Below are 22345 nucleotides of genomic sequence, written 5' to 3'. Positions count from 1 at the left end.
AAATGCGGAGTGGGAACCAGAGCCGAAAGCAGAAGTAGACTTAGAGCCAGCCGGTGAACCAATCGGTGTATCCCCCTCATCAGACTGGGGCAGTGACCACGTCGGAAATCACATGTCGGGTTTGATTCCTTGTAGTGACAAACAAAACAAAAACTACGGTTGGTACCTACGGTCCGTGGATAGACCTCGAAAAATTTTAGAACAAGGAACGAAACAAAATAAAAACTAATAAAAAAGTTGATAGTAGCTGCAGTGAGCACCTACGGTGGGTACCTATGGTCCGTGGATAGACCTACAGCTCCTGGGTCCCCTCCGTAGGTCAGAAGTCCCAGAAGTTGGACTTCTGATGGGAACCACTGATGTGTAAAACGGTCCATCGAGTGAACGACGGACCGTAGTCCACCCCCGTGGTTCCATACTTAGTGATCAATTCAAGTTGAACAAACACATGGACCCGACCTACAGTCCGTAAGTTGACCTACGGTCTATGGACAGGGTCTCGTGGGTCAGGTCTATGCCAAGTATCAGATTGCATCATTGTTGTACCCATTTTTGCAACACATTAACCCATCAACCTAAGTCTAATCATGCATTTCAACACAATATGTGGTTTGTAGTGTTCCGATTATGCACAATTTTTACTTTTAACATACTGAACTAGGAACCCTAAATTGAAACTTCCATTTAGACCTTTTACTCTGATTTAGTTAGTTTTAATCGATTACACACTCACATTCCATCATCCCAAGGGTGTTTCTTACTATAATTTATCATGCAATTTCATACAAAAACAACCCAAGGTCAAGACCCACTTCATGACTTCATGACTTCATGAATTAAACAATGAACACTGAAATTCAGAGTTAAGGTGAAGTCATTTACCTTACAAGTAATGGAAGTGGGTGAGTGTGTGATGCAATAGAATCCTTAGACCATTTGACAAGCCTTTGACACCGAACTCGAACCGAGAACTCTTTGTGAAGGGGAAATGGGATGATTTTGGCAGAAAGAAAGGAGAATTATGGAGGAGGAGATTATTTTGTGGGATTTGTGAGTGATTTGTGGGATTAATTGGGAGTTTTGGGATTTGGAAGGGTTAGAAACGGTTAGGAGGGAATTTGGGTAATGGGGGGTGTATTTGAAATGAAGAGTTTTTATTAAAGAGGAGTCCAGGTCAGGTCGGCAGAACCCTAGGTTTGGACCCACGAAATCCCATCTACGGGCCGTGGGTCGACCTATGAGTAGTAGGTCCTGTCCATTGGTCACTCTTACACTTAGAAGTTTTAAGGACTTACCTGGGAGTCTACAGACACCATTCACGGTCCGTGGATGGGCCCACAGACAGTCGATGGGGTCCATAGACCTCTGCACACCCTATTTTCTGTAGATTCAGTTGTTCGTCCCTATACATATAGCAACTGTTAAGCCTTTCTTTTTACATTTTCTGGACACTTTTTAGACACGGACCCTATGTTATATCTAGCCAACACAAATACAAAAATAAAACACATATCTAAAGTATTACATAAATTCAAATAAACAAAGAAAACTCCTAAATCGAAAAGAAAAACCTATAGTTGGCTAGATTGTACATCTTGGGATGACTCCCAAGAAGCGCTTGATTTAACGTCGCGACACAACGCAGGCCCCTTGATTACTCGGACTTCATCATGGTAGTAGGCCTCAACCACTTCTTGCACACTCTCTTCTTTCCCATGTAGACCTTGATCCTTTACCCGTTCACCTTGAACCTTGTTCCCTCCTTGTTCTCGAGCTCGAATGCTCCATGTGGGAACAGTTGAGTGACTATGAATGGCCCGGCCCACTTGGACTTGAGCTTGCCCGAAAACAAGCGCAACCTTTAGTTGAATAGAAGCACCGGATCACCCACAACAAATTCACGCTTTTCAATCTTTTGATCATGATACTTCTTCATCTTCTCCTTGTATAAGGCTGAACTTTCATAAGCTTTTAGGTGAAACTCATCAAGCTCATTCATGTTGTCACGACCCAAGCCTAGGGCCTAGACGTGACATGGCGAATGAGGAACCCCAAACAAGCCTCTCAAACTTGTCATCACACTTTATCGGTCGCGAAAGTACAATCAACATTAATTAACGGGAAATAGGGACTAAGGGTAAACCATTTCAAAAATACATCATAGAACAAAAGTCAAGCTCATTTACAAAATACTTGTCCAACGCACACCTCTACATACATAGATAGGACGGGGGCCATGACATACTACCGGCTCCCCTCATAGTCAAAATACAATTGCAAGCTAAAGTCTCAAAACATAGGAGTAGGAAACATAACATAGCCCTCGAATCATTGAGGACTCACCAACAAACTCGGATAAGCACCGTACTAGCCACGTGAATGGAGAGAAGGATCAAGAGTAGCTCCGGTCCCTACATGGTGACATCATGTAGGCAAAATATGCGTTAGTACTTGGAATGTACTAAGTATGCGGGGTGCAACACAACAATAGACAAGGACACAATCGAAATACAAGAAATAGTTTCATAGGCATTATGAATAACAATATGAGGATGCATGATCAAAGTGAAGTCAAAACATGTTTAAGTAAATCTATACTAATAGTAGATATCATATGTGTATGCATGATCCAACCAATCTATAACCCCAACTTAGGATGGGGGATGCCGTTCACACCCGGACACCCTGGTGGCAAGGTATAAACCCCTCACATGGTTGATGTTGGTCACACCCCAAGCATCCTAGGTGGTGAGATATAAACCTCTCACATGGTTGATGTTGGTCACACCCCAAGCATCCTAGGTGGTGAGATATAAACCTCTCACATGGTTGTCCGGTTCTTTTCCCCCGGACCGGGCATGGTCATGCAACACTTTATATAGGAAATTCCCATTAGGCTCTAATGCAATCTCACGTATGGAATGAACATATACACAAGCTTAGTTTGTCATCAACACATCTCTGGATTGCCATACATCTCATAACTCAAGCTTTAAAGCATCGATTCATCAATTCTCCATAGTTGGACATTTTGTCAAACACCTTGAAGGCATGTAATGGAATCAAAGAGCATGGAAAATAGGGTAGTAATTATGCAGCCAAACCAGTGAACAACCTACAACAACACCTTTTAACACCCACAATACCACATGAAAATCTCCACATCCATTCCAAATTTAGATTCAAGTTCTAGAGTCACAACATGCTCAAAACAATCACTTTTCATGTTTAAAATTCAATGTGCAGGAAATTATTACAAAGAACAAGACTAATTTATGAATCTTAACTTAAACCATGAATTAGTGAGTAGAATAGAGTCTAGGCACTATGGGTGGAAGGACCCATGAGTTCAACACCACATACCTTGAGTTCTTATGAAGGTCTTGAGAGTGTCTTCAATGGAAGCTTGGAACTTGGAGCAAGAGTCTCTTCAATCTTGAGGAAGGTTTTGGATTAGGGTTCTTGAGAGAACTTGAGAGAAAATGTGTCTAACTATGGGAGAGGTGTTTTGGGAAATGTTTTAGAGATGGGAATTGAACTAATGGTATATAGGAAATAACATATGCCCTTTGGAAAAATGGTCCAACACTTAGAAAAAAAAATGAGGCGGGTGAACAGTAAAAACTCTCACTGGAAATTGCATTTCTTGCCGGACAGATTTTACGAAAATGGGTATAACTTCTTCGTCCAAACTCCGAATGAGGTGAAAAGAAGTGCGTTAGGTAGCTAACTCCAAGGGCTTTCCATGGATATGTTATGGGCCACCCAATTATTTGTGTGCTAGGAGATATGACCCTCCAAAGTAGACCCTCGAAAAAGGCTTCACTTGGAAATTTCGAATTTTGATACGGTTGCTCTAAAATTTGGGTTAGACCCATTTCCCACTCAATTTGACCCCCTAAACAAGAATATGAAGTCGAATTTTTGAAAAATGAAACGGATTTTTTTTTGATATAGCTAAACAAGTTTTCGGTAACTTCCGAAGCACATTTTTAAGAACCTTTTGGGTCATTTCACATGTCATTCACTCTTTGACTCGATGCGGCGCCCCAATCCAAATTCAACTTCTTTAGCGCCCACATAGCCTTATGCTCTAGCTCCACCGGCAAATGGCAAGACTTCCCATATACAAGTTGGTAGGGGGACATACCTATGGGAGTATTAAATGCGATGTGATGGGCCCATAGAGCATCATCAAGCCTCCTTGACCAATCAGTTCTATTTGCATTCACAGTCTTTGCAACGATTCGCTTTATCTCTATGTTGGACACTTCAACTTGCCCACTAGACTGCGGATGGTAAGGAGTGGCTACATTGTGACGGACTCCATATTTCTCAAGCAACGGTTTGAACAACTTATTACAGAAGTGGGAACCTCCATCGCTGATAATCGCCTTCGGTGTACCAAATCTGGAGAAGATATTCTTTTTCAGGAATGCAGTGACACTTTTACCTTCAGTGTTTGAAAGCGCAATTGCTTCCACCCATTTCGACACATAATCAACCGCAACAAGAATATACTTCATCCCATGTGAACTCACAAATTGACCCATAAAATCAATGCCCCATACATCAAACAACTCAATCACCAATATTGGATTCATAGGAAGCTCTTGCCTCTTTGAAATTCCTCCTTCACTTTCAACGATCACAAGACTTGGCGAAATCATGAGCATCTTGGTGGATGGTAGACTAGTAATACCCAGACTGCAAAATTTTATGCGCAGTCTGAGTACAACTATGATTACCACCAACAGGCGAAGAGTGACATTCCTCTAGTATACTCCTCATCTCAACCTCGGGAACACGGTGACGAATAATCCCATCAGCACAAATACGAAACAAATAAGGCTCATCCCAAAAGAACTTCTTCATATCATGCATAAACTTTTTCATTTGGTGAAAAGACAAATCTGATGGCACCAGATCACTTGCCAAGTAGTTAGCAAAGTATGCGAACCAAGGAATCAGATCATGAGAAGCAGCCAATACATGTTTATCTGGAAAAGCATCATCAATTTCAGTCCCATCTCCTAGCTTAAGCATAGCTTTTTCCTCTAATCTGGACAAGTGATCAGCAACTTGATATTTTGTCCCCTCTTTCACCTCAAAATCGAACTCTTGCAGCAACAACACACATCTAATCAACCTCGATTTTGCATCCTTCTTATCCATCAAATATCTCAGTGCAGAATGGTCAGTATACACTATGACCTTAGTAACAAGAAAGTAGAATCAAAATTTCTCGAATGTGAAAACCACAGCAAGGAGTTCATGTTCAGTCACCGTATAGTTCTTTTGAGCCACATTTAGAGCTTTGTTGGCATAGTAAATAGGATGAAGAATCTTCTCTCCCCTCTGTCCTAATACCACACCAAGTGCCACTCCACTCGCATCACAAATTACTTCAAATGGTTGTCCCCAATCTAGTGAAATAATGATAGGTGTAGAAACTAGATTTTCTTTCAACTCTCCAAATGCTCTCAGACAAGCATCATCAAAATCAAACTTACACTCCTTTTCGAGCAATTTGCACAATGGGTGTTCAATTTTGGAGAAATCCTTGATAAACCTCCTATAAAAGCTTGCATGCCTAAGAAGACTTCTAACACCTTTAAAAGAGATAGGTGGTGAAAGCTTTTCTATTACCTCAACTTTCACTCTATCAACCTCAATACCCTTCTCAGAATTCTGATGACCAAGAACTATCTCCTCTTTCACCATGAAGTGGCACTTTTCCCAATTGAGCACAAGATTGCACTCTTCACACCATTTCAGTACCTCGGCCAAATGATCCAAACAACCATCAAATGAGTCACCTACCACAGAGAAATCATCCATAAATACCTCAATAGTGTCCTCCACCATATCAGAGAGTATCGACATCATGCAACGCTGAAGATCGTTGAAGCATTACACAACCCAAATGGCATTCGTTTGAAGGCGAAAGTCTTATAAGGGCAAGTGAAGGTGATCTTCTATTGGTCTTCCTGAGATATGAAGATCTGATTGTTACCTGAATAACCATCAAGAAAACAATACCAACCCTAACCAGCAAGGCAGTCCAATATCTGATCCATGAACGGCATACGGAAGTGATTATTTTCTGTCCAAGCATTCAATTTATAGTAGTCCATGCATACTCTCCATCCAGTAACTGGCTGCATCGGAACGAGCCTATTTTTTGCATTAGGAACCACAGTAATCCCACCTTTCTTGGGCACACACTGAACAGGACAAACCCAACTACTATCTGCAATGGGATAAATGACTCCAGCATCCAACCACTTGATGATTTCCTTTTTCACTACCTCTTGCATAGGCGGATTTAGTCTCCTTTGGTGCTGAATACTAGGCTTGTGATCCAGCATGAGTTGGATTTTATGAGAACAAATGCTAGGAGAAATCCCAATAATGTCCATAATAATCCACCTAATAGCCCGCTTGAACCTCTTCAACACAGAAATCAAAGCCTCAACTTGTTCCGCATTCAAATCTGCTGCAATGATGATCGATAAAGTACCATCTCTCCCCAAGAATACATACCTCAAATGTGATGGTAGAGCCTTAAGCTCCAATTTTGGAGCCTCTTCACTTGACGGTTTTGAGGGTGGAGATTCGCGATTCTTCATATCTAACTCCAATTTCTTCAGTTTGGAACGGAATTCGAACCTATCAAGTGCGGCAACTAACTCATCATAGTCTTCAATACCATCACCCTCAAAATTCATCATCACCGCTGCAAGTGCATCAAAACCCAACCACTCTTCAATAGACAAATCAGAACCTAGCTCCACAATATGATTCACCACTGACACTGACTTGAGATCGCTTTTCTGCTTCATGGACCTACAGAAATTAAAAGTTACCTCTTCACTATTCAATCAAAAGTTTATTTTCCCTTTCTCTATATCGACCAAGGCACGCCCAGTAGCAAGGAATGGTCTCCCTAGGATGATGAGAACCTCAAAATCAACCTCACAGTCAAGTATCACAAAATCCGCCAGAAAAATAAAAGACTCCACTATCACAAGTACATCTTGGAGAACAACAATAATATATAAAAGTAAAATAAAATATAAAATTTATTATTATTATTAGTTTTTAGAAAAATTATTTTTGTTTTTGCTTCTGCTTTTTTTAAGAAGCAGATATTTTTAGCTTCTTCCCAACAACGGAAAAATTGTTTCTACTTCCATTTAGAAGTGTTTTTACTGATTTGATAAACACTTTATTTTAAAATAGAAATGTTTTTTTCCTCAAAACAAGTGTTTCTGGCCTCCCAACAACAATGACAAACAGGCTCTAATATTCTCTTAAAGGATCATGTGACCTGAAGAAAATGTTATTAAAAGGAAAAATTACACTAAAATGGTCCAAACTAGACATGGCATTTGCTGATTAGATAAGAAATTGGGAACATTAAGGGGTCGTTTGGTTACTGTATAAGAGACATCTTATTCATGTATAAAAAGTTGCATTAGCTTTACTGTGTTTGGTAGAAGTTTTGTATTAGGTATAAAAGTCAACATAACTTATACCATGTTTGGTTGGTAAGAATTTAAATGTTGTATAAAAGTTATTCATGTATTAATTTATACGGTGTTTGGTTGCATTTTTTGTAGTCCTACATAATTAATACCAACATAACTTATGAGGGAATTTATGTATAAAGTTATGCAGGGTAGAAGGTGGAATAAGTTATGTGGGTATTAGTTATACATGTATTAAAATGATTACATATTTACCCTATTAATTTATTTTATTTTTTTTAATTGGAAACTTTACTGTTTCCTATATACGTTTGTTGTTTTTATTTCTTTTTATTATAGATCATTTTCATTTCTTTTAATTTATTTTATTTTTTTTAATTGGAAACTTTATTGTTTTTCTATCTACGTTTGTTGTTTTTATTTCTTTTTATATATAGACTATTTTCATTTTTTTATATATTTACCGTTTTTATTTATTTATGCAAATATAAATATTTTTTTAATATTAGAGATTTGATTGTATATTTTTTGACGGTACATATGCTAATCAAATATTAGCATTATGCTGGAGTTGTTCTATCAGTTTAGGATTATTTTGTTTCCAAATTAGATTATTTTTCAGTTTAGTTGTTTTTGTTGTCTATTTTGTTGACCGACTTGGTCACTCTTGGACCTTGTTTGGACACATTTTTATTTGATGAATAAATGGACATGGTCCAATGTTGATTAAAATAAAATAAAAATATTAGCATTGTATATTATTCAATATATTCCACATTTTATTAGGATGTATTATTATTTTGTAAATAATATATATTAATAATTTACTACAAGTTTAATATAATAGTTAATAATTTATGTATTGAAATCTCTACATAACTAAATAATACCTACATAACTAATATCCACACAGCTAATACCCGCATAATTAAACCCTGCATAAGTAATATCTGCATAACTAACTCTGCATAACTAAACTCTGCATAATTAATACATGCATAACTAAATCATGCATAACTAATACATGCTTAATAACTAAACCATGTATAACTAATACCTGCATAACTCTAACCAGTAACCAAACGGCCCCTAAGAGTGTGTTTGGTACGAAGGAAAACATTTTTCAATTTTCTCACATTTGGTTGTGTTAAATGTGTTGAAAATATTTTCTAAATAAACTTATCCTCCTCAAATTAAAGGAAAATGTCTTCTCTTCAAAACTTAAGGAAAACATTTTTCAAAACTCTTATCCAACTTCAAATTACAATTTTTTCCTTACCCCACCTCATACTCCGATCCTCTCCATTAAAACAAATTAAAAAAAATAAATTATTTTTTGAAAAAAACAATTTATTTTGTTCCTACCTCGGCCCCTACCCCCAATCCAGCCCCTCCCCCAACCAATAAAAAAACAAATTAAAATTTTATTTGTGAAAAATAAATCAAATTTCAAAATTTTTGATTTTTTTTATATCCCCATCCAACCCCTGACTATCCCTACCCCGTCCCCCACACAAAAAAATTGTAAGTTTTCATTCTCTTTAACCTACACCAACCCAACCCCCCTACCAACACCCCCCCCCCCCCAAAAAAAAATACTCCCTCCGTCACATTTTATGTGAGGAAGTTTGACTCGGAATGGAGTTTAATAAAGAAAGGAAGACCTTTAAAACTTGTGGTCTAAAATGAATGATAGAAATTTGTGTGGTTATAAATCATTTCTTTAAAGGTAAAATAGACGTTTTACAGTTAAAGTGTTACTTAATATAGAAATGTGTCATTCGTTTTGGGACTGACTAAAAACGAAAGTAAGTCATATAAATTGAGACAAAGGGAGTAAAAAAAAGTTAAAGTTTGTTTTTAAAAAATATTTTCAATTTCAAATATTTTTGTTTACCCCCACCCCAAAAAAAAATCAAAATTTGCTTTTAAAATATATTTTCAATTTTTTTTACCCCTCAGCCCTACCCTCGACCCCCCCCCCTAAAAAAACTTTCAATTCCAAATTTCTAGTGTCGAAGTCAAAATCCAAATTGATGGATCGTGTTCAAGTTCGGGTGTCGGAGTTAGGTTCGGGGTCAGATCTCCCATCCCAATTCAAATGTTCTTGCGTCGAAAGTTGGGGTCAGATCTCAGGGTCAGATTTCAAATCTGTCGCCAGAGTTGTGTTCTAGTTCGTGTGTCGGGGTCACGTACTAGATCCAATATCGTGGTCGGTTTTTGAGTCAAAATTTATTTTCTACTCTCTAGCAAAAATAAAAGATATTTTCTCAAAAATAATTTTCATTCATAAACCAAACATTAAATAATATTTTTCAGAAAATATTTTCTATTCACCAACCAAACATAAAATAAGTCAGAAATCTACTTGTTTTCCATGAAAACATTTTCTTATAAAACATTTTCCTTCATACCAAACACGCCCTAAAGCACGAAATCGAATCCCCATCAACAAGATGAAAGTTTAGATAAATTAATCAACTAACTTATTAAAGATTTCCCGCAATTTATTATACTTTTAATTATATTTTCTTTAAAAGAAAGATTGCATAAATATGATATATATTAAGAAATTATTTACCATTTATAGTAATAATAATTTTTTTTATTTGGACATTCATAATCTATTTATAATATGGTTTTAATACATATCACAGAGAATAATTTATAAAATACATATGATACAAGTTTTATTGATGAATAATACATTTATCGCACATTTTAATACACTTATAATAACATTGTGTCAATTTCTTACCAAACAAGCATAATATATTTTAAAACACTTACAATACATTTATATTACATTATTATTCACTTTTAATACATAGTACAATTTTATCATAGTATTACTATATATTTCTATAAATTGTAGTAAATAAAAAGTATCACTAAAATCATAAATATTTATTAAAATGTACTCACCCAAATAATTTTTCCTTTCTTTAAATTTTGTTTTTTCCTTCTAGATTTTGTCGTTCTTAGGGTGTGTTTAGTATGAAGGAAAACATTGTTTTTCAATTTTCTCATGTTTGGTTGGGTTAAATGTTTTCCAAATCAACTCATTTTCCTCAAATTTAAGGAAAATGACTTCCCTTCAAAAATTGAGGAAAACATTTTCCAAAACTTTCCTCCAACCTCATATTACAATTTATTTTGTTGGAAAGATCAATTTTTTTTGTTGAAACAATTATTTTTTTTGTTAAAACAATAAATTTAAAACTTATTTTTAAAAATATTTTCAACTTCAATTTATTTTTTTAGCCCACCCTTAGAGCTATCAAAATGGGCTGGCCCAACCCAACCCTAACGGGCTAGGGAGTTAAATGGGCTAGGACGGACTGGCCTTTTTAATTAAAGGGTCGATAAAATAGCAGCCCAACCCAGCCCTAAGCGGGCCACGGGTTGGGACAGGTTGGCCCTTCAACCAAAATATGAACAATATTACACTCTTAGAAAGAGAATCGATCGTTGACGTCTATGAACACGACATCAATACATACAAAAATTCATTTATAAATCACACACTTCGGTGAATACTTACAAAAATACATAATAGCCAACGTAAGATTTAGCAGATAAATGTTGATCATTCCACCATTCCTCCCACAAAAAAAATAGCTGGTTTAAAAGATTTCCAACAACACAAGGCAGCCCAAATACTTAACAAATCTAAATTGCTAATTATTACATGACCCATTAATCAAAGTTTCACGACTCCACTACCACTTGTACCATAGATCACATTTGAATCAGCATGTGATATTGTTTCCTTAAGAAGTTCATCTTCATCTACAATTCACCATACAAGATGTTAGTTAGATAATCATTAACAAATACTTTCAGAAAAAGAGTGATATATTAATAGATTAGATAGAAAAATATTACCCTCATTAGGTTGAGTAAATCCATGCAACCAAATTCTGGTAGTGACAAGAGTTTGAACATTTTCATAATGGATAGAATTTCTATATTTGGTAGCAACACGACCACCAATACTAAATGCCGATTAAGATGCTACGGTGGTAATTGAAACACTGAGGACATCTCATGCCATTACTGAAAGATCAGGATATTTTTTTTCATTATCCTTCCAATACTTAATAGCATCCATCTCATGAAAAGTCTGATAATCGAGCTTTTTTTCCTCCAAATAAAGGTCCAATTCTGACTTTTCAGCAATGCAAATTGATGTACCCTCAAACTCTTTAAATTCCTATTAATTTGAAACATGAAATATACTAACGATAAGAAGACGAACCCCATCATAGCAAGTAAAAAAGTAAACTTCAAATAAAATAGAGAAAAGTAACTCTAAACTGACTGTAACTTCAAATAAAATAGTGAAAGGTAACTCTACACTGATTTTAACTTTAAATAAAATAGTGAAAGGTAACTCTAAACTGATTTTAACTTCAAATAAAATAGTGAAAGGTAACTCATAACTGATTTTAACTTCAAATAAAATAGTGAAAGGTAACTCATTTTTATCTAACTACACATTAAATAGAACTACAAAAACCATCAAGTAAACAAAATTAGTTCTAAAATGTGCAAGTGCTTTTAATCACAACCCATCGAGAATAAAAGTGTTTTTAAGAAAAGATACATAACGATTTAGAGATAAAAAATTAGATACTTACCGCAAACAAAGTAGACTTCTTTTGTTTGGATTGACTTCCTTCTTCAATTGGTTTGGACCAAGTAGTAGGAGCAGTTGCCCCTATTTGATTATTTGCATATTGTTCATAGAGCTTGTATAATTTTAACTTTATAGTTGCAGCCTGCGCTTTTGCCAAAGAATAGTTCACCTTTGAGAAACAATATTCTAAAAGTTGCATCCTGAAGCGAAGATCCAAAATTGCTCCAAATGTGAGTACCAAACTATATCTATTCCAATATTTCTGAAACTTATTGAACATTCTTACAGCCATCTCCTTAATAACTTCATCTAAATTACTTGAATTCTCCTTCAGCAAGCATTCAATTTTCCAAACTTGCATAAAGTACAAATTGAAAGTTGGATAACTTGAACCAGAAATTAAGTTTGTTATTTCATAAAAAGGCACCAAAAATTCAAATATTTTTTCTGCCCTTCTCCAATGATCAGATGTAGGACAACTTGAGTAATTTCTATCAATTAACTGTAGATTAGAAAAAGCTTTTTCATATTGTAGTACACTCTCAAGCATCAAATACGTTGACTTCCATCTAGTTGTCACATCCAAACATAAACCCAAATTTGTACTAATTCAAACTTGCTTAACACATTGCTCAAACTTTCTCATTCTACCATCTGATCCTTTAACATACTTCACACTTTCTCTAATTCTTAACAAGGCATCATTAGCTGCTTTTAAACCTTCTTGGACAATCAAATTTAGAATATGAGCAGAACAACGTACATGAAAGAACTCACCATCACATAACAAACTCTTTTGCAAACCAAGATGACCTTTTAAAATAGTTTGCATGTTATCATTGTTAGTGGCATTATCTAAAGTGATAAAGAACACCTTCCTATCGATTCCCCACTCTTTCAAACAACCATATATAGTTGCAGCCAATTCAACTCCAGTATGAGGAGGAATCATAAGGCAAAAGTTCAAAATTTTACTTACTACCTTCCAATTATCATCAATATATTGAGCAGTTAAACAAAGATATCCTTCAAAAGTACCTGTTGTCCAGCAATCAGAAGTTAAGCAAACTCGATTAGGAATCTTTGCCAACACTTGTTTTAATTTTTCTTTCTCTCTGAAATACACTTTCTGGACATCCACAACAGAAGTGTTCCTTGATGGCATTACCAATTCTGGATTTACATAATTTGCCCAAGCTCTAATTTTTTATATTCAACAAAAGAATACGGCAGATCATGCTCAATAATAGCTTCAACAAACTTTTCACGGGAAATCAATTGATCGATCTTTCTCGACTGTATGTTACCTTGCTGATCCATATGCATTTGACCCAAATCAGAGAACTTAACCTTTTTACATTTAATTAAATGACGTTTCAAATGTGATGTTTCATAGTTCTTACCATTATGTCTAGAGTGGAACCAACCCTCTATGGTTCCTTACAACCTCTGCGTATTGCTTTTTTCACTCCATTTTTATCTCTACTAATCTTCTTGAAATACCTCCAAACAGATGATTTTAACTGCCTCAATTTCTCCTGTGGAGATTCTTTATATTCATTCACCCCTACACTAGTTTCATGTGCACTACATTCATCATCATCCCCCATTGATTTCTCTGTATGCGTTAAATATGTCAAAAGTTAGTTTCAGACTTCAAAATGAACATGTAGAGAAACTAACTTTTCTGATTACTCATTAGGAAAACACTACACATGATATCATACACTACAAAAATAATTAAGAAAAAGATGTTATATATGAAACTATCACAAAAGATGAACATGATTAAGGGTTAAGACGAAGTTCAGCTCATTTTGGAGAAGAAACAAATCGAAAAAATGATAGATTCATCCTTGTATGGTTGTATTCATGTATCAATATTCAATACCAATCTGGAAATTGAACTTCGAATGAGCTTGGAAACTCTAAAACTTCAAAACCCTAATGTCATGCCTAAAATGAAAGAGAAAGTTGCTAAGCTAAAAGACAAAGAGAATATATATGGTTGTTTACTTATAATAAAATGAATCAAAAGTCAAAACCCAAATAAAGTAATGGGCTTGGCCAATTAAAAAAATTTGTGAGCTCATGGCCTAAAATGTAAAAGATTTGCAAAAGACTTGATTTTTTATTTTTCAAAATATTTATTGATAAAATCTTTACAAATAAAACACTACTAAAAATATATATATAAAATATTTTTAAAAATTAATAGCCCACGGGCTGGCCTCTAAGGCTTGCGGGTTGGGCCTACGAGGCCAGCGGGCCAAACGAGGCTGGGGTAAAAAGCCTCGTTCCTAAATGGGCCAAAAAAATTAAGCCCTACCCCACTTAATTCAAGGGTTGATTGGGCCGGCCTTGCGGGCCAAGCCCATTTTGACGGTTCTACCCACCATCACCCCTACCCCGCCCCCCCGCCAGCTCCCTACTACCCCCACCCCAAAAAAAAATTCAAGTTTATTTTTAAAACATATTTCTTTCAAATTTTATTTTCACCCTACCCTTACCCTTACCCTCGACCCCTCCCCCTGCCAGCCCCCCCACCCCACCCCAAAAAAAATAAAGTTTATTTTTAAAAGTATTTTCAAATTCAAATTCTTATTTTTCATCCCACCCCNCCCCCCCCCCCCGCGACCATCCCCCCACCCCAAAAAAATAAAATAAAAATAATGTTTGTTTTTGAAAAATTATTTTCTACTGTCTAGTTAAAATAAAAGATACTTTCTCAAAAATATTTTTTCATTCATAAATCAAACACTAAAAAATCTTTTCCAGAAAATATTTTCTACTCACCAACCAACATGAGAAAATAAGTCAAAAATCTACTTGTTTTCCAAGAAAAGCATTTTCCTTCGTACCAAACACACCCTTATTCTTTCTCCCTTTTCTCTTTCTTTCTTTCTCCGGAATTTGCCAACACCTCCCTCTATCCTTCACGACATTCTCTACTTTTTCTTCGTTACTATTTTGCTTCTTTGTAAATAAATTTAATTCATAGATTTAATATTGCACATCATTAAAAAGATCAAATTTATTTCAGAGATTTGACCACGTATATGTTTCCTTTCTAAAACATTAATTAAAACACTTTCCATATTCCCAAAATATTTGAGAAAAAACTTGATAAGTATTTTTACCAAGTAATTCAAATTCTCAAATACTAGAAAAAATTAGTAATATTTAGTTAAATTCTACTATTTAGAAACTTTTGAAAATTTAAAATTACCTCAAACTTGAAAACACACCCATCATTTATAGTTTTGGATAGACTTTTAATCCTAGTTTCATTGTACAAAATTTATACAGTTAAACACATTTTATATAGTTTTCTTCCTTTTTCTTCAAATTTATTTTAATTTTGTTTGCTATCATAACTTTTCACGGAACATGTTCATTATATAATGATAGTAAATATTTTTAATAATTTTTTAAACTTACGGGATATAAATCATATTTCTTTAAGAATTCAAATATTTCTCCAAAATCTATGGTCAAACTTCACAAAATAAATATTTAAAAAAATTATGAACAAAAGCTATCTTACAAGTAATGACTAAAATCATAACACGTTCACCGAAAAATGATATTCGAATGCATTACTTTCCTCTGTAAATTGAATGTTGAGAAGCCCTTTGAATTACATTTGTGTACACAAACAAGAGAAGAGTAAATTGACTGGTGGAAATACAAACTGTCAGATATGTTCCACCTTATTCTCATTTCAGTTTACAAATATATAGATTGGAGAAAACACTAAATTAAATAAGAGCAACATATTTACAACTGTTGGATATCAAACTTCAACTCTCAGTACCTGAAGGCCAAAACAAAAAGAAAATTAAAATGAAAACTACGACTAAGACAAAATTAAAGCTTCAGGACTAATCACAAAATGCTCTCTTCCTCTACATGCTAGAGGTCACGGGTGCATATCTAGAGGTCGGATACTTCATGATCTAAATTTTAAGATTCGGAGATATGGATCAAGGTATGAATACGAGTGCAGAGATTCGGCTAAAAATAATTCAAATATCTAAAAATAGAATTATAAAACAAAAATTATGAGATATTACGTGGAAAACTTGGGAAAAAAATATTGATCAAGAGGAGAATCCTGAGAGGTTATAAATGGAAAAGAAGTGACATAAAAATTCCATTTTCTTTGATTACAGAACTCATTGAATCTGTCCGGAATTTCTCTGTCGATATTGGTCAGAGTACCCAAAATTAGTTGACCAGATCGGGTAAGGATCCCACACTCACAACCATGACGTGTCAACACAAGTGCAGCACCGAAAGTGAAGAATCCGAGATGTCAGTTCTTTCTCGTATGGAAACTAAAGCTGATTTAAAAAGTTTATGAAGTGAAGTACTATTTATAAAGACATGATTTATCTATAGGCAGTAATAAAAGCAGTCCCAGAATGTACTGCAGCACTGCAAATAATTCTAATTGACAACAACCCTTACCCCGTGAAAAAATTCACTTTTTTAAATGTGGGAATATAAACAAACGTAAAACAACTTGAAAGATGTTCAGTAAAGTTAAACAAATCTTGGTGTCTCCCCTGTATTTCAGTCACAGAGTTACTTTGAATTGCATTAAAAGAAGATACAGTGAAGGCACTGTAGTTTTTCATACAAAGATGAACACTTCATTCATCTGTTGTGGAAAAGAGAGGACGAGATACCTAAGATGTTTTCGCCAAAACTTGGAAACAGTAACGCTTCCATTGGAAGAAAAGGTTGGGAAGGCTGTGACTGGTTTGATTTAAAGATGGACTACTGTGAGGCATCTGAAGGATGACCACACAATAACAGAAGATCTGCAGCAACAGGAGACATGAATATTGGCAGGCCAAAATATACTTAATTGCATTTCCACTTGAGATGTTACTTACTCCTCAAGATTCTACATTCAATATCCACATCATTGATAATCCCAAATTGAACTAGCAGGTCTGGATGGTAGACTTTTTAAAAGTTAATGTACATGTACCATGGTATAATGATTCATTAAGGGGTCGTTTGGTTTGAAAATGAGTTATGATGGGATAAGTTATGTTGGGATAAGTTATGTTGGGATTAGTTATGATGGGATAAGTTGTGTTGGGATTATTTTTATTGAGTGTTTGGTTTGTTGTATTCAAAATAATAAATTTTAAGAACAATTTATTTGTTTACAAAAATGCCCTTCATTAATGTAAAAAGTGATATAACAAAATGGTTGAAAGAGACATTTTTGTCATTTACCTATTTTATCCTGGGATAAGTTATCCCGGGATTACTATACCACCCAAGGAGAGGGATAACTTATCCCGGTACTAATTATTAATCCCGGGATAAGTTATCCCGAACTTGCCAACCAAACAACAAAATAAGCGGTACTATAATTTAATCCCGGGACTATTTGTTATTATACCTCACACCAAACGAGCCCTAAGTGACATAACGAAAGTCTTTTAGTGCACACATGCAAAAAGTATGCTTCAATCGTCAAATGCACGAGACTATATATAAACACTCCCTCGGTTTTATTTTATCTGTCAGTATTACTGCGCACGGAGTTTAAAAAAGAAATGATGACTATTGGAAGTTGTGATCTTAAACATGCTATAAACTTCTCTATGGCTGTAAAAGTTTGTCATTGAGAGTAAGATAGAAGTTTAAAGTTAAATTGTTTCCAAATATAGAAAGTTGTCATTTTTTTTGGAACAAATTAAAAAGGAATGAAATGCCACATAAAAAGGAATGGAAGGAGTAAGAAATAAGAGAAAAAGAATATTAGAAATTTGGTTAGTCATGATACTTACAATGAATGGAAGAAGTTGACCTAAGAGAGCTAATGTTCATCCCATCTGCCACTGCATCCAGATAATTGAAACCGGATCAAAGGTCAAAGTATTATTTTCAGATATCTTTGAGTATTTAAACTTGACATGTAAAGCATCAATCTCAAAAGAAAGATTTTGGGCCAATGATAGAGGAATAAAACTTTGAGTATTGTTTTTAACTAATACGAGAAGTAGATACAATTAAAAATATTAAGTATATAATAGAAAAAACGGCGACCATCAGTAATTAGAAAGAAGGAAAGTACTTTAAGAACTGGTTCTCCTTGGTTCGCATTCGTTGCTTGCTTGGCAGCAGCTGCCATTTGTGCACGTGCTGCTCTTCCTGCAGCAGATTTTTCATATTGTTCTTGCCTGTTACAACAATAGATAATTCAGGCCAAGCAAACATTTTATTTTCAAGATCTGGTAGAGCAGTAGCAGTAAACTGATGAAGTGAGAAGAAGCTGCATAATATTTAGTTTTTTTGAAATTAGAAGCTGCATAATATGAATGTAATGTTATGGATTCATCAACTTAAGAAGTTCAAATACCAAGTGTGAGATATTTATATGCTTGTACTTGGGATGAGAATAGGCATCCCCAGTCACATTTAAGTATCTTTCCTGGGAGGTACATCTCATGCCTTTTTTTTTTTTTGAGGAACAAGTAACTGTGTATTCACAAAATTCCATCATCCAAGCAATGATAAGAGTGAGCACTTACATCCCATAGGGTAAAAAACAGAAGGCCATAAGAACTAGTCTATGGAGCTTTACAATTTCCCTATAAAATCATCAAAAAGTTCTATATCCCCCACCATATCCTGTTTACACCAAAAATATAGAAGACTAAGGCAATTCATTCTGATTTTTTGAATGTTGTTGCTTTTGTCTTCAAAGCCTCTTGCATTCCTTTCCTTCCACAATGTCCACCAGATGCTTGCAGGGATCAATTCCCACCAGTCCTCTTCTGACTCTCTTCTTCCAATCTCTTTCCAGCAGTCCATCATACTTTTAGTAGTTTTGGGAGCCACCCAACTCACTCCAAGTATACACAAGAACACGTTCCACAGATTTGCAGCTATTTTACAGTGTAGAAATAGATGGCTATTTATTTCAGCATCCTGGTCACACATAAAACATCTTGAGCAAATCTGTCTACCTCTTCTTTGTAGTACTTCATAAGTCAAACAAGCTTTCCTGCAAACTAACCACACGAAACAAGAAACTTCTAAGGGGACTTGGGCTTTCCAGATTAGTTTCCAAGGCCAGTTCCTAATCTGCAGTTGGCCAGTCTTTCTCCTCCAATAGCATGACTTTACAGTGAACGCACCCTTGCTACGCACCCTTGCTGTGAAGTTTCCACACTGGTCTGTCAAGTGCATTGGTAGTTCCATTGAAATCATTTATCACCATAAGAAAATTTGCAGCTCTTTGAACCTCCTAATCATTTAGTGCCCTTCTGAAGTTGAAATTCCAACCTTGTATGCTCCACATCTGAGCTATAGTGGCCCTATTCTGTTGACTGAGGAGGAACAGATCAGGAAAGAGAGATTTCAAGCTCCTTTCACCTATCCAAAGTTCATTCCAGAACTCAATCTTCACGCCATTACCGACCTTGAATTGAATATTTTTTTGAAACTGGGGCCAAAGTCTCTGAACAGTCTTCCAGACACTACAACCAAAAGTTCTAAGGACGTCTTTAGTGATCTAGTGCTTTGAAGTTCATATTTCTCAATGATGATTATTTTCCATAAAGGCATATCTTCAGCACAGAACCTCCATAACCATTTTTGCAAAAGACAAGAGTTTTGGAGGTTGAGTTTCTTGATACCTAATCCCCCCTGCTTCTTGTGACAAAGAGTATAGGAAATAGGCTCATCATATAGGAAGGAAGGGAATCCAACACAGATTTGACTAGTGTTAATCTCCCACCTAAGGACAAATACTGACTCTTCCATCTTGCCAATCTCCTGTCACATCTCTCTAGCACTTCTCTCCAAACCTCTATCTCTTTGTTCTTTGCACCCAGGGGCATCCCTAGGTACTTTGTGGGTAAGGAAGCTAACTAGCATCCAAGATTACTTGCTAATATCTCCATATTATCAACTTTGTTCACTGGGTAACTCTTTTGCCAATTAACATGCAGTCCAGAAATGCCTTCAAAAATAGTAAGGATAGCCCTAATATGTCTAATCTAAGATACTTCAGCTTCACAAAATATTAGCGAGTCATCTGCATAAAGCAGATGTGTGACTCCCCTTTCATCTTCTCTACGTCCTTGCACTTGAGCTTGGAAACCCTTTAACCAACCATTTTCCCTTCCCCTCCTGATCATGTGGTTGAGCCCCTCCATAGCTAAGATAAACAAAAAAGGTGATATAGGATCACCCTGCCTCAACCCCCTCTAAGACGAAAAGAAGCCTTCATTATTGCCATTTATAATAAGAGAGAACCTCACAGTAGAGATGCAGAAACGTATCCAGTTGATCCATTTTTTACCAAAACCCACGTCTTCTAGCACCTTCAGTAGAAACTTCCAATTAACATGGTCATATGCCTTCTCTAGGTCAAGTTTGCATAAGATCCCTGGAATTTTTTGTCTCTCTGGAATTCACTAATTCATTTGCTAAGAGAACCGCATCCATAATCTGCCTGCCTTTTAGTAATGCCATTTGATGTTCATTTACTAATTTCCCCATAACAGACTTCAACCTTTCAATAATAAGCTTGGAAAGTATCTTGTAGACACTTCCTATTAGACTGATAGGTCTGAAATCCTCAAGCTCCTCAGCTCCAGCTTTCTTTGGTATTAAGGCTATGAAGGTGGCATTAAAAGACTTTTCAAATAACTCTTTCTGATGGAAGTTATGAACAGTTCCCAGTAGATCCGATCTACTTCACAGTGTCCCAACAAACTTCGAAGAAACTCATTGTCAAACCATCTGGGCCCGGGGCTTTGACTCCATCACATTGCTTGATTACATTAGCACCTCTTCTTCAGAAAAAGGTCTTTGAAGCCAATCTTGTTCCTCTTGTGAAATGGTTGGGCAATCTATCATGTCGAAACCTGGCCTCCAACTTTCTGATTCTGAGTAAAGTGTTTTATAAAACTCAACCATAGCAGTCTTGATTTCATCCGGCTTTACAATTTCTTCTCCTCTAACCACTAATTTGTCAATAGTGTTAAATCTTCTGTGAGCAGTTACCATTCTTTGGAAAAACTGTGTTGTTGTCACCCTGCTTCAACCACAACACTCCGGATTTCTGTCTCCATTTTGCTTCCTCATTTTTAGCCATATTTTCCAATTCAACTACAATGGTTGCTCTTACCATCATTTCTTCCTCAGACAAGTCCCTGCTTTCCATTGTCAGATCAATTCCTGCCAATTCTTCTAGTAAACTGTTATTTTTGTTGGTCATTTCCCTGAACTTGGTTTTGCTCCAATCTTTCAGCTTATGTTTGAGCATTCTAAGTTTAACATTTAGCTTGTAATCTGGACATCCTTCCACAGTGAACTCATTCCACCATGAATGTACCAATTCCTTGAACCCCTCCACTTTTAACCACCAATTGTCAAACTTAAAGTTTGATCTTTTATGTTCCCAGTCTCCACATTCTAGAGTGACAGGGCTGTGATCAGACACTGCTCTAGGCATCAGCTTTTGTTTAATGTTCTTAAAGCTCTCTTCCCACTCCATAGAGAACAAGAATCTATCGAGTCTAGCCGCACTAGGATGGTTAACTCCTCTGAACCATGTGAATTTTCCTCCACTCATGTGAGGATCATGCAGTTCCATTTCTTCGATCCAACTCGTAAAATCAGTCATTACATTAGTGATTCTATTGCACCCTCTTCTTTCCCAATACTTCTGATTGTGTTGAAATCACCACATGCCACACAAGGTCCCCCAAATAGTTCTTTAACTGCAGATATCTCTTCCCAGCAAGCCAATTTCTCTTCTCTGGAATCTGGAGCATACACCCCTGTTAAGTACCAGGTGAAAGAGTTTTGAGTTGAGACAAATTCATAGGTTATGGAATGTTGGCCCATCTCGATTTGAGTCCCCCTCCAGTTTCTACTGTCCCACATGATTAAGATTCCCCCTTTGCTACCTTCTGCCTCCATATACCCACATTTCATCCATCTGCATGACCAAAGTTGTTTGGCTAAGTCTTCTACTCCCGTATGTACTTTTGTTTCATGCAAGCAATATATGTCTGTCTTCCACTTCTGAAATAAACTTTTGATCAGTACTCTGCTACTGTGTCTATTGAGCCCCCTCACATTCCAAGTGGTTAATTTGACTTTCATTTATAAGTCAAAGATAAATTTCTCCCCCTGTTCCTGACCCCTTCTACCACTTCATTCA

At 35.9% G+C, this 22345-nt stretch overlaps 1 protein-coding gene and 1 long non-coding RNA gene across 2 annotated transcripts; both read right to left on the bottom strand.

The window, feature by feature from the left end:
• Positions 1-15712: 15712 nt before the first annotated feature.
• Positions 15713-18342, bottom strand: LOC125876924 (uncharacterized). Its single transcript, XR_007447557.1, has 3 exons — positions 18239-18342; positions 17952-18002; positions 15713-15952 (listed from the first exon to the last, which is right to left on the bottom strand). It is a non-coding gene; the product is annotated as an uncharacterized LOC125876924 (long non-coding RNA).
• Positions 18343-20541: 2199 nt separating this feature from the next.
• On the bottom strand, positions 20542-21802 carry LOC125877410 (uncharacterized). Its single transcript, XM_049558709.1, has 3 exons — positions 21181-21802; positions 20965-21062; positions 20542-20829 (listed from the first exon to the last, which is right to left on the bottom strand). Exons 1-3 carry the CDS (start codon positions 21800-21802, stop codon positions 20542-20544), a joined length of 1008 nt encoding a protein of 335 aa, XP_049414666.1.
• Between the last annotated feature and the right edge of the window lie 543 nt (positions 21803-22345).

The sequence above is a fragment of the Solanum stenotomum genome, chromosome 9, assembly GCF_019186545.1.
Source record: "Solanum stenotomum isolate F172 chromosome 9, ASM1918654v1, whole genome shotgun sequence".
NCBI lineage: Eukaryota > Viridiplantae > Streptophyta > Magnoliopsida > Solanales > Solanaceae > Solanum > Solanum stenotomum.
The sequence above is the reverse complement of the archived record's forward strand: the minus strand, read 5'-3'. Positions and strand labels throughout refer to the sequence as shown.

Excerpts from the sequence above, each read along its gene's own strand:
- LOC125877410 (XM_049558709.1), bottom strand. The coding sequence starts at position 21,802 with ATGACTGATTTTACGAGTTGGATCGAAGAAATGGAACTGCATGATCCT. Across the intron at positions 21,063-21,180 it reads CACAGTTTTTCCAAAGAATG|AATCAGAAAGTTGGAGGCCA; the intron begins GTAACTGCTCAC and ends CACTTTACTCAG. Across the intron at positions 20,830-20,964 it reads GACCTTTTTCTGAAGAAGAG|AAAGAGTTATTTGAAAAGTC; the intron begins GTGCTAATGTAA and ends AACTTCCATCAG.